This window comes from Schistocerca serialis, chromosome 1, assembly GCF_023864345.2.
Source record: "Schistocerca serialis cubense isolate TAMUIC-IGC-003099 chromosome 1, iqSchSeri2.2, whole genome shotgun sequence".
NCBI classification, from domain to species: Eukaryota; Metazoa; Arthropoda; class Insecta; order Orthoptera; family Acrididae; genus Schistocerca; species Schistocerca serialis.
The window spans coordinates 1123789444-1123805898 of NC_064638.1; the positions used below are offsets into that span (position 1 = coordinate 1123789444).

The 16455-nt window shown below is 37.8% G+C and overlaps 1 protein-coding gene across 1 annotated transcript in view; it reads right to left on the minus strand.

Annotated features, from left to right (window-relative positions):
• Positions 1-15603, minus strand: part of LOC126455806 (protein NPAT-like) — a 122936-nt gene extending 107333 nt beyond the window's left edge. Inside the window, exons 1-2 of the mRNA XM_050091570.1 lie at positions 15395-15603; positions 15142-15309 (exon numbers count right to left, since the gene is read on the minus strand). Of these exons, the coding sequence (XP_049947527.1) occupies positions 15142-15309; positions 15395-15437 (211 nt within the window). The 5' untranslated portion in view covers positions 15438-15603. The remainder of the gene's footprint in view (positions 1-15141; positions 15310-15394) is intronic.
• Between the last annotated feature and the right edge of the window lie 852 nt (positions 15604-16455).

Below are 16455 nucleotides of genomic sequence, written 5' to 3' on the forward strand. Positions count from 1 at the left end.
ACCAAATGATTGACAATGTAACTCAAATAACCAATGGGAATGAGGAAGATGATGACAACAATGAAGACAATGATGATACAGCTCGGGTATCACACACATATGCTCAAAATGCTTTTGATATAGCTCTTCAATACACTGAACAAAGCTCTAAAATTCTACCCAAACAGACCTTTTGGGAATCACAAAATGGCAAAGCATTGTGGCAAAATCAAGGTTGTCATATGCTACTCAAAAGATAACTACAGACTTTTTTTCCTGCTTCAGAACAGAAAATGTTTTACCATGTGATTTCTCATGTTTTAAACAGTTAAGTACAAATCAGTTGTGTGTAAATGCAGTACTGTGTAATACGCTATGTAAACTTGTCGAACTTTCACTCACAGCAACTATAGCTATCATACGATACAACTATATTTTACATTACAGGTACTACTGTACAGTACACTTTCGTGTAAGATTTTTGTTGTTGTTCTGATGTTTCTTTTCGTTCTGTTACTGTTTTCATATGGGACAAAATTTCAAATAGTATTTCCAGGTGAAAATAAAAGTTGTACTGTACTGTATTGTGATGTTACGTGTCAACAAAAGTGTTCCTCTGCTAATTCAACCTTTTTTGCATTACATCATGCTCCCTGTCCCAAGGGGACAGATTACCAGGTTTCTATTGTATTATTTTTTTGGCACAGTGATAGAAATAATGGATGTAGAAGCTCCAACGAATATCAAAAATAATTGCAAAGGACGAGTAGTTAACACCCCTCATATCCAGTCTGCTTCCAGTAATTAGATGTATACCCTGCAGAGGCAGTGAATGGAATGGAAATGAAGTCCCATGCTTCTTTACATAGCGTAGGGAATTGATGCGGGAGACCCGTACCACCGTACTAGGCAAGGTCCTGATGGAGGTGGTTTGCCGTTGCCTTTCTCCGACCATAATGGGGATGAATGATGATAATGAAGATGACACAACAACACTCAGTCATCTCGGAGTAGGTGAAAATCCCTGACCCTGCTAGGAATTGAACCCAGGATCCCGTGTTCGGGAAAAGAGTACGCTACCACGAGACCACGAGCGGCGGACCTTCTTCTAGTAATTAGATGTATTCCCTGTAGAGGCAATGAATGAGCAATTTTTAGTTTTTACTAACAGCCATATAAGTTCTGCCAGACAACCAAATTCATCTGGTAAGAGGGATTCAGTAAGAAAATCAGCCTTGACGTCATGCAGAGTTTACGACTTGGCACCTAGCCCACTGTTGTCTGTAGGCAGTCTCTATTCTTCCTTTGATGAAGGTGATTTCCAGTCTTTCTTTTATGATGGCGGCTAGTCAGCTACAGTTCTGAATTTTCTGGGGTGAGGTAGTCCAGAGGCCTGTCACCCCTCTTGGCTTGGGCAATAATGACTTGGTGTCACAACTGGCAGTTGCAACTTCAATAAGACACGCTCCTCTTGTTTACAACAGCAAAGTGCCAGTTACATTTGAAACTGTGTGGACAGAGGTACGCCACAACAGTGGGGTGGCGTAATAGTTGGTTACCAGTAAGCCACCCCTATTATTTGTAGAGACACTTGATCTTTATTTCAAATTTTCTAGGTTGGGGGTAAGCCACCTCTATAATTTGATGAGACACTTGATCATTATTTTGAATTTTCTCTTGGGAGGGGGGACTGTGAAGGTGATCTATCATGCAACCGTGGCACTGCACTACACTCAGACTCAGAACGTTGGTTTCCGTGAGAGCTGCTTCACTGGTGTGGTTGACTTGAAGCAAAACCAGAGAATATGTACTTCAGTCAAGCAACATTTGATTTTACAGCCCTCATGATCATGTTTGATTTGTTTCACACTAGATTTCTTTACTCTTGACGATTCACAAGTGAATTCTGTCTTGGTTAATATTTGTACACTGGCTTCCACGTGTACGCTCATTACAGTGCCGAGTACGTATCAGTCATTCCCTTGTATGCCTCATTAACGCCCCCATCTCACAGCCTGGTCAGTGCACTTACTTCTGCTTCATCGGGGAATGTGAATTCTGAGCCAAGTGGTCATGGCTTCCAAAGATTTTGAAAACACAATGTTTGCGGTGCACAGCGCTCTCTCGCAATCGTACTGCCTTCCTGCCATTTTCGCAAACTGAGCTGCAGAGCTGACGAAGTGGTTTTGCATTGCGTTCAGTGGACATATGTGTCCCTGATCAATTATGGTATTACATCAATCCGTCCCAATAGATTTTGCAGCAGGCACAATTGACTCCAGCGACATTGCTAGTGGGTTGTTGGATGGAGCATGCTCAATGCCGAGAAAAGGATCTTATGCTGCACACTGGATGAAAGATGGTAGTTGGACAGAGCAGGAGGTTGACAAGCAGACCACAAGATGCCACAGAGGATTCTCGTGCTGCCGGTAGCTCTCTGTGTGGCAGTCACAAGAGACCAGTGTGGACGACAGGAATGAACGAGATCTGCGGGCTGGAGTAGACGCCTCGTTTTGATGAGATGCAATATGCAGAGGTCTTGTGAGATGTGAGGCATTTGGTAGCAAAGTTGGACAGCTGTTTTTACGGTAAGCTGGAACTTTAAACTTTGGGAGACTGTGGTGGCATATGTGGTGGCATCATGTCTCAGTAGATGTGTTAAACAGTCCCTTCACTCAGTCATTGGATTTTGAATTTATGTCATTGTAGGCATTCCAAGGCTTTAATTGCTACCGTCTTCACTAGAGGTTGAAATTGTAAAAGAAGCTATTTTAGGAGAGTTGATATATTTCCCCACCAAGTACGACATTCGTGAACCAACAGTTTTAGATTTCTGTAGCAATTGCTAGTTAGATGCATGTACTGACGTGTATATTATTTGAGTTAACTAATTTCACTTCTATGTTTCTTGTAGGGGCCTGATAATACTCTGTGCTCTAGTTTACCATGCCAACACAAGGGATTGTATTGTAATTGCAGGTGGCCTGCAGCAGGTTTCTCTGCTCTTGACCAGGTGGTTGTGTTCCTGGTTGATTATAGTATCACTTCTTGGAAAGTAGATTCCGGCTCAGTTTGCGAGGTTTCCGCAATGACTTAAGATTTGTGATTTGGAGGAGTTACATTTTGTGAGCAAACTGTATTGAGGATCAGCAATCGATAGTTTATCTATCTTGCACTTTGCACGGTTAATTATCCTTTCAGTTCTTAGAATCTGTGCAATCTGATTGAAACCCAGTGCTGGATTTCTGCATCAGGGATTGCATGTTTCACTTAGTGATGGAGAAATGAATTTTGCACATCATCTGGGAGGCCTTGCTTTTGAACAGTGTGGAATCTAAAGCAACTATAGTTGAATGTGGTTGTGATAATTACAACTAGCAGCAACACTGTTGTCTTGCTCATCACTTGGATGGGTATATACATTTGGATTGTCTGATGACACATGTTTTGAGAATTGCGAAGGTGTGTCAGCACAAGCTTTGAGTTTGGCTGTATTAATGAATTTTCATTGATATTGCTGGCCATGTTTCATGAAATTTTCTTAATTTCATTGGCTGTGTTTCTCAAATTGGTTTTGATGTATGCGTATCTAATTTCAGTTGTTGGTTTCTGTTATCAGTATCAGGCTTGTGCTGCTTAACAACTGGTTGCAAGGAACAATGTGTGTTCACTATGAAGGTTGCTCGCTTTGCTCAGTGGGCATCCTAGGCTGTCAACAGCAATCCTACAGTATAAAGTTTTCTAATCCTACCAGTGATAAATCAGAGTTGGGGCACAGATTACTAGGAAGGCCACCTCCATTGTGTGTGTTCTAATGTCAGTGTTGATTGGGCTAATGCTTGACCACTTGTAAAGGAGCTAAGTCTCTAGTGTAAACTGAAAAACTAGATTAACTCACAGCTAGTGCCTCTTTGCGTAACTGGGTTATTGCCTGATATTGTTAAGTGACACAGTATGATAAATGGCTGCTGCCTTAGTTATGGTGTCGTCATTAAAGCTAATAAAATCAAATGAGCACTCTAGGTTAACAGTTAGCTTGGGTGGAGGATACTGAGCAGCCACTAGTTCATATTAACCTTTAGTACTGAGTATTTGCTAATACCTGTGTGTTTATCAATGCCACTAAGTGGTTGTGTTAGTGTCAACTGGCATACACTTATGTGGGAAGAATTACCAACTGTACTAGATCGACAGATGCTGCATTGTTTGCCTTGTCATTTAATTTTCATTGAAGTCATAATTTTGTTTTCTTGGTGTTTTTATTTAATAACGATCACTAAATGCATTTCTGCCTGTGTTTTCAAATCATTGGTTAACTGAATGTTTTTATTTGATGTGTCTTTTAAATGTTCTCAGCCAGTGCCGTTGTTAGTTGGGCTGAGAAAGAATTCAAAAACATTCAACAAAGCACATTAATTATTCAGAGCCCTGCTTCAGAACAACAGAACTTGTGCATTCCATTTGTCAGCAATTCGAAGGTTCTCACCATCATTGCTACTGATGTCCCACTGGTCAAGCAGGGTCAAATTCAGATATCTAGGACCGAGCCACTCTCAAGACGTTGGAAAGTCAAAATTCTTGGCAGATTTTGAAGACTGAAAATTGTGTGTTCATAGAAAAAAAGATTGTTTTACTCCAACTGGTTTTCAGCTGCAAAATTCAAGCACTGTACTCCCCAGTCACATTCTGGCATAATTTGAATGCGATCACTGGAAACAACGTTTTTTGTTTTGTTTCCCCAGTTCCTTCTGGACCATTTGCAGAGTTTGATCAATGTAACCTAATATGCCATTTTAATAATTAATTGTTTGGCATAGCCTGTTTGTTGGTAGCAGTTTGTATTACCAAGCTAATTACAGACGTTGTCCATCATTTTAGCGTACACCAATGACAATATCATGAAATACTGTCACTGGCATACACTAGAAAACATTATGTATAAGCTACCACAGATGATGGGCAATGCCAAAACTAGTCTGGTAAAGTAAACTGCTACCAACAAGCAGCTTATGTCAAGCAAATAATTATTAATATGACATATTTACTATTCCTACAAGCTGCACAGCACTAAGAGTACAAGACATTCTTGTAACCAATACTTTCGCATGTATATCGATGGTTCACACCTTTATACATTTTTTTTAACATTCAGTTTCCCATGTCTGTGATTATTAGAATCAATTAAAAATGGGTGTTACTGCACCTTTTCTATTAATTCAGTAGGTATAAAATCTCTAAAACTATGATTTAATAATTTTGCAATTATTTACAAAGGGCCTCTTTCTTTTTAAAACTTTGCGCAAATTTTAAATTGTGTAATAAAGCAAATGGGGAGTGCTCCGAGTTTTGGAAAGTACATACAACATCTACATCGATACTCTGCATTCACCTTATGGTGTATGACAGAGAGTAGTCTGTACCACTACTTGTCATTTCCTTTTCTGTTCCACTCACAAATAGAACAAGGAAAAATGACTGTCTATATGCCTCCATAAGAACCCTAATTTCTTGTATCTTACCTTTGTGGTCCTTTAGCACAATGTAGGTTGCAGGTGACAGAATCGTTCTGCAGTCAGCTTCAAAAGCCGATTCTTTAAATTTTCTCAATAATGTTCCTTGAAAAGAATGCTGCCTTCCCTCCAGGGATTTCTATTTGAATTTACTAAGCGTCTCCTTAATGCTTGCGCATTGTATTAACCTACCAATAACAAAGCTAGCAGCCTGCCTCTGAATTGCTTCAATGTCTTCCTTTAATCCGACCTGGTACGGACCCCAAACACTAAAGCAGTACTCAGAATAGGTCACACTAGTGTCCTATATGTGATCCCCTTTACAGATGAATCACACTTTCCTATAAATTTCCCCATAAATCAAAGTCGATCAGTCACCTTTCCTACCACAATCCTCACATGCTCGTTCCATTTCGTATCACTTTGCAACTTACATCCATAAATTTAAATGATGTGACTGTGTCAAACAGGACACTACTAATGCTGTATCCGAACATTACAGGTTTGTTTTTCCTATTCATTCACTTTAACTTAAATTTTTCAGCATTTAGAGCAAGCTGCCATTCACCATACCAACTAGAAATACCTTACTGTACACCACAGCATCATTAATAAACAACTGCAGATTGCTGCCCACCCTGACAGCCAAATCATTTATCTGTATAGAGAATAATAGCTGTCCTATCACACTTCCCTGGGGCACTCCTGGTGATATGTTTGTCTCTGATGAACACTCATCATCGAGGACAACACTTCGAGTTCTATTACTTAAGAAGTCTTCAAGTCACTCTCACATTTGTGAACCTATTCCGTATGCTTGTACGTTCTTTAACAGCCTTCAATGGGGCACCACGTCAACCCCTCTCCGGAAACAATGAAATATGGAATCTGCCTGTTTCCTTCATCCATAGTTGACAGTATATCATGTGAGAAAAGAGCAAGCTGATTTTTGCATGAGTGATGCTTTCTAAAACCATGCTGATTCATGGACGTACACGTCCCAGTGTCAAGAAATTTATTATATTCGAACTGAAAATATGTTCAAGGATTCTGCAGCTAACCAATGTTAGGGATATTGGTCTGTAATTTGCGAGTCCTTTCTTGGGAGTAAATGTGAGTTAAGTAACGGGCCAATAGTGTATTCTTTGAAAAACCAAATTGGGATTACATCCTGAACTGCTGACTTATTTGTTTTCATCTCCTTCAGCTGTTTCTCTACACGAGGGATGTCAGCCATATGGAAGTCTGTCTGATGGTCAAACGACAGTATGTTTGTACAATTCTCCCAGGTGAATGATTTTTTGATTGTGAAATTTTAAACATCAGCTTTCGTTTCGCTATTTTCAACTGCCACATGAGACTGGTCAACAGTGATTGGATGGAAGCCTTAGACCCACTTAGCAATTTTGCACAGGACCAAAATTTTTCTCAGGTTCTGTGCCAGATCTTTTGCTACAGTGTGACAATGGTAGCAGTTGTATGCTTCACACATAGATCTTTTCACAGACACACGAATCTCTACTAACCTTTGTTTGTTGTCATTTGCGCATTCTCTTTTGAACCGAGAGTGCAACAGCCACTGCTTCCTCAGCAGTTTCCAAATCTCATTATTAAACCATGGTGAGTCTTTTCCATCCTTAGTCAACTTACTAGGCAAATAATTCTCCAGACCACAATTTACAATCTACTTAAACTTTCCCCATAATTCCTCTACATCAATCTTACTGACACAATTCACTGTCTAAGTGAGACACTAACAACTGCTCATCTGCTCTTTCTAGCAGAAATACTCTCCTAGCCTTCTTAAATGATTTATTAATTTTTGTAAGCATAGTTCCTATAATGAAATCATGACCGCATTTCTATACTGATGATGTCAATACGGTCTGATCTACTTGTAGCTACAATGTCTAAGATATTTCCACTGCATGTGGGCTGTCGAGCTAGCTGCTCAAGACAGTTTTCAGAAAATGTGTTCAAAAGTACTTTGCATGACTATCTGCCTGTACCTCCTGCAATGAATCCATAGACATCCCAGTCTATATTCGGTAGGTTAAAGTCGCCTCCAACTAGCAATGCATGATCTGGGTATGTACGCACTACTGACCATAGACATTCTTTAAATGACTCTAGAACTGTTACAACAGAATTGGGTGGGCAGTAAAAACATCCAACACTTAACTTCGTTTCACATAGACATGTAATACACGACCAGGTAACTTCACTGTCACACTCAACTTTGACCTCAACAGAGGTAACATTTTTGTCAACTACAATGAACACTTCCCCTCCTCCGATATACATTCCATGACTGACTAAATATCTCAGAGCTTTCCACTTCGGATTTCAGCCAGCTCTTGGTCCCGAGAATAACTTGAGCATGAGAACTTTCCTGGATGCCTGTAAATCCGGTAACTTTGTTACAAATACTTCGACAGTTCACAAATAAAATTCTGACAGTCAAAGTATCTTTACTCTGAATGTTGTCTGACTTCCCTTGCTGTGTATCAAATGGCAAGTGTTCATCAGAGTACCTCAAACTACCGCCTAGCCAATAAAACCCTCATGTTCGCTCCACAAGTACTCTGCTACCCAAGTAGCTGTTTTTTTGGGGAGTGCTCTATTAACCTATCATGGGGAGTAGTACAAATGCCCCGAGCACAGGTAGTTAGTCTCCAAACACATTATGTCATCCCATATGCTGTACTTGGTAACACAGTTATTCTTTCAGCTATTTTGTCGAGGCCTGACTGGTGTCCCCGTAAAACAATGATGGATGCTCTCCTGAACATAAGGACATTAGGAATGATGTACTGCTTGTTTTCCAGCTCCTGTTCATGTAGGCAACGGCTTTTACATTGCCTAATTCAAGACATACTGAATAGATGTTTGAACTACGCAGCTTCTCCACTAAACAATGACAAATCATAAGCACAATCAAGTGAAATTCAAAAGCACAGTCAACAATGAAGTACAATATTCAGCACTGACAGCACGTTTATTACTGACATCAGCTTACAGAAGGCATGTTTATTGTTGACACCAACAAACAGACAGAAAATAGCTGCCTCCTAGTCACAGAGTGCTATTATTTAAACAAACATCAAACATTCCCCAATATGAAAACATTACAAACATACAAAATCTCAAGAACCTTCTAAAAATAATACAGAACTGGCGACCTGCAGCATGTCAGCCCGCGATGCAAAGTTCTACCCCACATTGCATGTAACAGAACTCTTGGCATATTACTTCCTCTCAACTACAGCTCACAAAATGACCACAGTGAACAAATCAGAGCTCATTGTTGATAATCATCCTGTGCAAGCCCCATTCACGAGTGGCGCGATAAAGGTGGAAATGATGGTGGTACCAGAAGTACCCTCTGCCATATACTATAAAGAGGCTTGCACAGTATAGATATAGATGCAGATTAAGTTTTGTGCATAAAATGCATGTTTGACCATCAACTGTTATTATTTTAAACCCAAATATTGACCAGTTTCAGTCACACACCATCTTCACGTATTAGGGTTAAAACAGTTCAAGCCACATCATGTATCATTACCGAAATAATAGTCACGTCTCATATGTAGAACACGTCATGAATTCCAGTTTACAACACAGGACTTTTAGAAGCAAACATACTAATGACAGGTGCAAACAGAGCAGTATTGAAGAGAAGATGCTCTACACATGAGACATGGCTATTATTGAAGTAATGACAGATGTGATGAAGTGGCTAAAACTGTTTTAACCCTAATCTGTGAAGATGGTCTGTGACTGAAATTGGTCGATATCTAGGTTTAAAATAAGAGCAGCTGACGGTCATGCATGCCTTTAATACATTACTTGACATCTGTTGATAGTCACCTGCCAAAAATGTTCAGTTTTGTATACCCTATCTTGCCATTATGATGAAGTCCCATACTCCTTGACAGAGCATAGGGGAATGATGCGGGAGACCCGCACCGCCGTACTCGGCACGTCCTAGTGGAGGTGGTTTGCCATTGCCTTCCTCTGACCATAATGGGGATGAATGATGATGATGATGATGGAGACAACACAACAGGTACCCCCAAATCATTCAGACTGAATGAATAGCCTTCACTGAGAGACCATGGCAAAATGCTTCCCTTTCTCCCAACAATTAAGGCATGTAAAATGTAGGACATTCTTACAATGAATGTTTATTATTTTATTGATTTTGACAGCTGACCCTCTAAGGACAAATTTGCTGTTACTATGACAGTTCTCATTTATGGTATTTTTTTAAATTAAGCCAAATCAATTCACCCTGTACAGCACACCAGTCATGAGACCATTGTGCACTTGCCTGTTTCTCATCTCAAGAAAGTCCCAAACAATCAGCACAGCTGTTCTGAAAAGATTTTGATTTATCTCTCTTCTGATTATATATTCACATCTTCTAGATCTTTTTTGATGCTCATGTACCAGAATATTAATGTATTCGGTTCTGAGTCAAAGATGTTGAACATGAATTCCATCCAATTAGACACATTCACTCCTTGTATGTTGCCCTAAAATTAACGTTGGCCTTTACATACTGAATGAATAATTTTTTTCCTACTTTGAAAAATATTTCTTGTTTCCATTTTTCATATAGACAGTATTTTTATAATTTGGACTCAGTATAATGAGTATGACCTCTTTTTATTTTAATTATGCTAACAAGTGTCTCTCAGACAGGATAAAACACATAGCTGCACAAGAGAGCTGTTATGATTGAATGGCACTTACACTGTTTCATTATTTCCATTTTCCTGGCTCTTTGTTTTAAGGCTTTGTCACATCCACAGGCTGCAATCTATTTACCCAGGCATTTAAAGTTATTCACACATTTTATAGTTCCGTATCTGGTGTTTAACTGGGCAGTATTATTCTTAATATTTAACATTACTTTCGTTTTTTCAAAAGTCATCTATATGACAGTTTGTTCCAGTACTTCTTTCAGTCATTAATTTAGATGATACCATTACAAAATCTCCCATCATTACAGCCATAACATCTGCAAAAAGCAAACAGTTGATTTCCCCACAATTATTCTTACTAATCCCAATTCACAAAGTTTCTGATGTTTTAGTGCCCCAAACCATTCTTTATTATTCTTTCCAACAAGTAGTTGGACATGAGTGGTGAGAATCCTGAGAATCCACCTTCCTGTAGAGCTCCTGTTCTGATTTCATACGGTTTAGAGAACTAGCCCCGAAATTTTATTTGGGATCTGATGTTGTTCAAGAATGTTCTTATAATCCGTAGTAGTTTTTCATCAACTCCCATTTCCTCTAGTATGTTAAGTAACACAGCACAGTCTATGATGTTTTTAACATCTGTTTATCCATCATCCTCTCAGTACATAATATCTTAATAACATTGTCAGGTTCAATATTTGTTCACCTTTTTAACATCTGCTTTTTCTCATCCTCTCAGTACAAAATATCTTTATAACATTGTCAGGTTCAATATTTGTTCTACTCTCAAAACATTAGATTTGGAATCAACTACGATATTCTCAAGTTTACACTTGATTGGCTGTTCTAGTCATTCTAAGACAAATATGGACAGGATCCTGCATGTTACCAGGAGTAATGAGACACCATTATTTCATAGCAGTGATACTAAGAACAATTATTATTATTATTATTATTATTATTATTATTACTGCTGTTTGCATTGAAATTTTCATTCAAGAATTCAAGGGTGAGAAGTTTTATTATTCTGATTTTGTGATCTATAAGGTTCTGTAATGTTATGACATGTTCTATGATCTTAAGTCAATGACACAAAGGTTTGTTCAAAAATAAATAAAACCACAAACTCTACCTAAATTCACCTAGGTTGGCAATATATATTACAATATGACAGAAATAAACAAAAATCAAACCAATTCCTTTCTAAAAAAAAAAAAAATAAATAAATAAATAAATAAAAAAGGGGGGTGATATTTCTTTCCCCTCTATCTTTAGCACAATAATCTTTATCTTTCAAAAACATTTTCAAAAATGAGTGGACTTTTTAATGATAGTTGGCACAGATTTCATGTTAAACTCAAACTCTAGTCTGAACTATCGTTTGATGCAGCTATCCACACTAGTTTACCCCATGCAAGTGTATTCATCTTCGAATATCAACAACAACATACATCCACCTGCAGCTCACCACACTAGTCTTCTATCCTGTGCAATTTTTACCCTCCATTACCAAACAGGTGATTCCTTGATGCTTCACGATGTTTCCTACCAATAAACCTCTTCTCTTAATCAAGTTGTGCCATAAGTTTATTGTTTCCCCAATTCAATTCAGTGCCTTCTTACTAGTTACTTGGTCTACCCATGAAGTCTTAAACATCCTTCTGTAGCACCACATCTTAACAGTTTCTACCCTCCTCTTGTCTGAACTGCTTATCGTCCACATTTCAACTCCATGCAAGACTACACTCCATAAAAATACCACCAGAAAAGAATTCCTAACAATTACATTTATATTCGATGTTAACAAAGCTTCTTTTTCAGAGTAGCTTTTCTTGCTATAGGCCAGTTTGCATCTTACATCCTCTCTACATTGTTCATTGTCATTTTGCTGCTTAAACTGCTAAATCCAGCCACTATTTGCAATATCTCATTTTGTAGTTTTATTCCTTCAGCAAAACTCTATTTAATTTGGCTACATTATCCTTGTTTTAGTTGTGTCAATATTCGTCTTATAACCTCATTTCATTCCATTCAATTCACCTTTCACATTATTTGCTATCTCTGATCAAATAATATCAGAGAGAAGCTACAATCATGTCTCACTCTCTTGTCAATTATCCATCTCTTTTATGTCCTTCAACTCCTGCAACTGAAGTTTGGTTTCTGTAAAAGTAGAAGATAACTCTCTGCTCCCTGTAATTTATCCCTTCAGAGTTTCAATTAATGTGCTCCTATCAACATCGTCAAAGCTTTCTCTAAATCTACAAATGTTATAAACATAAATTTACCTTCCTTTAACGTATCTTCTATCATATATCATAAGGTCAATCAATACTGCCTCGCATCTTCCTCCACTTCTCCAGTACTGCATCTCATTTTCCCCGCAGTGGGTTTCTAGCAGTTTCTCAATTCTTCTGAAAATAATTAGTGTTAGTATTTTGCAACTGTGACTTATTGAACTGATAGTTCAGTAATATTCACACCTGTCAATGTCTAATTTCACTGGTACTGGGATTATTACATTCTTCTTAAAGTCTCAATGTAGTTTCCCAGTCGCTTATACCCAGCATTTCAGATGGAAAACTTTTTCATGATTTGTTCTCTCAAAGATCGTAATACTTCTTAGGAAATTCTGTTTACTCCAGGTCCATTGTTTCAATTGAATTCTTTCAGTGCTCTATCAAATTCTGTTTGTAATATCATAACTCTCATCTTATCTATTTCCTCTGCCCTTTTTATAATATGCCCTTCATGTACATTTCCCTTGTACAGCCCTTCTATATATTTGTTCCACATTTCTTCAGCTTATCCTTCTTTCCCTAGCAGTGGCTTACCATGTGAGCTCTTCTTATTCATACAGGCAGTTTGCTCCTGTTTCTCTAACTGACAGTCACATAAACAATATATCAATTCATACTCTCGTACTGTGATGTGCTTGGAAATGGGCACTTCCCTTTGTACCACATGTTACACTTTTTCCTTCTTCCATTCATGCATGGAACATAAACAGAATGACTGCTTAAATATTTCTATGTACATAATATTGTATCTGTGGCCCCTCGGGAGTAATACATAGAGGACTGAGAAATATTCCTAGATTCTTCACCTACTACTGGATGATGAAACTTTACAAGAAGGCTTTTGCAGAATAGTTGGCTTCTTTCTTCCAATATCTGCCCATTTCAGGATGAGAGCATGGTTGTGAATCAAATAAACCTGGGGCTATTGAATGCATCCCTACTCTGTATGTGTTCAATAACCTCCGTTTGTTTTACTTGGTACGGATCCAGCACAATGAATCTAAGTCTGCCGCCTAGTTTCCCTAGGACTCAGCCTTTGTGATCATTCAAATTGATACTCCATAAGTTGTTAAATCACAAGATCTACAGGAATGAGCATGCATATTTTTTTTTTTTTTTTTTTTTTTTTTTTTTTTTTTTTTTTTCAGGTAGGATCCCATTACAAATAACTGCTTTATCTACAGATGTCTAACATTCATCTTATTTACTACGTCTTTAACACACAATATCAACATACAAGGTGCAAACACATGTTCCTCACCTAAAGTTACATACTGGAGACTGCCCCCTGTATTTCGTTCTGGTAACAGACAGATCTGTTGCACAGGTTAGGTTGGGACCAGCCTGAAGTAGTCAACTTTTTACTAATGAGCATCAAGATAGAGATTACGTCATTTCTATTTGTGTTTTAGGTTGATGTAACAACCTGCCCATTGCAGAGACAGATAAATCCCGAATGGACATACCTCTGTAATAAAATGTGGTCATGCAACAAGTGTCACTAAAATTATCCCTGTTCTTTCAACCTGAAGTTTATTCGAACAGTCAATTAAGAGACAGCTCTGTTTTTATTTACATGAATAATGCACAACCTCCATGTAGTATGTTTATCTGTTCATTTTTGATTAATTAAAACCGATACCTTTATTGAAAGACTCCTTTAGTATTTAGTTAAACCACTATTCACTTGGTAACTACATAATGTATAAAAAAAATTTTCACACCTAGCTTGGTTTAAAAGTTCCTCTGAATGTAACCTGCCATAAATCTGCTGAGAAAGTTAAATTTCGAGCAATCTCAGTAAATCTGAAATTACTTCACAACATATGTTGTATATTCGTGATTTAAAATACAATTAAATGAGGTTTAAACAAGTTTGAAATATGTATTACTGCACAAAATTCTAGCCCTTAGAAATATTTCATTGTCAACTTGTCATATTTAACAGATACCGCTTCACGACAACACACCTTTAATAACACAGCTGGAATCTGCTGATCCACAGCTTAGTGTTCCCATCTATTAAAGCCATTATAATAACGAAAACTGCTATTTCACAAAGGTACATCATTCTTTCTGCCCAAACCGACTTCCTCCTCATTTTACTGATCAAAATTCCATACGTCTACTGCTCTATAAAATACGGTTAATATTTTGATATCATAGTCAACCGTTTACCGCTATATAAGGAAAAAAAGGTCCATACAAAATACTTAAATGCCGCCTATATTTGTAACTACATCCAAAAACTCAAATTTGCAAACTAATGCCCCTTCGTATGTGTTTGAATCGATTACTTGGCGAATCTATTGCACAGAAATGTTAATAAAGTAAGAGACTACAATATTTCGCAATAAATAATCGGTTTCAATGACAAACGGATACTACTGCGTAATCAAAATCTATCATCACTTCCCTACCCTAGGCACCAACTTTTATAAACACGATAATTCACACGAACACTAACAAAATATACGAACAATCGAAGGAAAGCTCTGGCATTATCCCCGCCGAAGGATCCACTGAAAATACATGGATAAGATAAGAACTGCCACATCAATCGTGGAAGAAAAGGTGCAAGGGTTGAAGTCTGGTTACAATTCGTGAAACGCCATAACGAACACTACTGCCAAAACTTACCTAAGCAATGAACTGCACAGTATTCCTGCAGCAAGTCAATGAGGCTGTTCCCCATTACTTTGGTAGTGTATTTTCTTCCTTGCTTTGCAAGTTCCAAACATTCAGCAAGGTGAGATGACTGCTCTAAAAAAATTCTTGCGGCATCCTCACAATTGTCTTGCAGATAACCTGCAAAATAATTCCCCACCTCCATAACACAAGCAACAAATAATAAACAATTATCCGTAGCACACATAGCTAAAACAATATTCACCTAAAACAAGCCTTGCAACTTCCGATGGCAACAATGTCTCCATTCTTCAAACATTCGTTTTACTTCGTGATAAATGGAACGTACGATGCACACACATCCCAAGTCTGTAAACTATATAAATTAACAGCTAAGGCTGTTGAAATGTAAAATTCCACACACTTTTCACACAACATTTGAACTAACATCACAAAAGCAAATTCCTTCTTACGTCACCATTGTCAATAACAGAGTTAATTATCCTAAATTTATATAAACTGCAATGTTCTCAATTTCCTTTAGTGTCACAAGCACCAAAACATTCCACACACAGATCATACTACACCAAAGATATTGGAAACGAAAGCGGCGCCAGAATTGTAAATACAGCGTTTCTAGACGACGCTCAAACGTGAAACTTGTAAACATCTCAGGGTTGCCAACGTTAAAATGTTCTCTGATAGTAAAGCTGTACCACAGTCTAACAGACTGTGGCTGTACAGTCCCATTATCAGCAGAACTTTTAGATTAGATTAGATTAGATTAGATTAGATTAGTTTTCGTTACATAGATCCGTGCTGAGGAGATCCTCGTGGATGTGGAACATGACAATTTTTTTAAGCTGAAATAACAATACTAATAGTATGAATACATACAATACATCATTTGTTTCTATTAAAATTCGTCAATGGAGTAGAAGGAGTTGGCCACTAGTAAGTCTTTCAGGCTCCTTTTAAACTAATCTTTATTTGTAACTAAATTTTTTATGTTTACTGGCAAATTATTGAAGATGAATGTTCCTTAGTAGTGGACCCCTTTTTGAACTAAAGTAAGTGCTTTTAAGTCCTTGTGCAGATAATTTTTGTTCCTGGTATTGTATGTATGGACTGAGCTGTTTGTTGGAAAAAGAGATATATTATTTTGGACAAATTTCACTAATGAGTAAATATACTGAGAGGCTGTAGTTAGTATACCCAGTTCTTTGAAGAGGTTTCTACAGGACGTCCGTGAATTTACTCCACAAATAATACGTATTACACGCTTTTGGACTCTGAAAACTTTTGTTTGACTTAAAGAGTTACCCC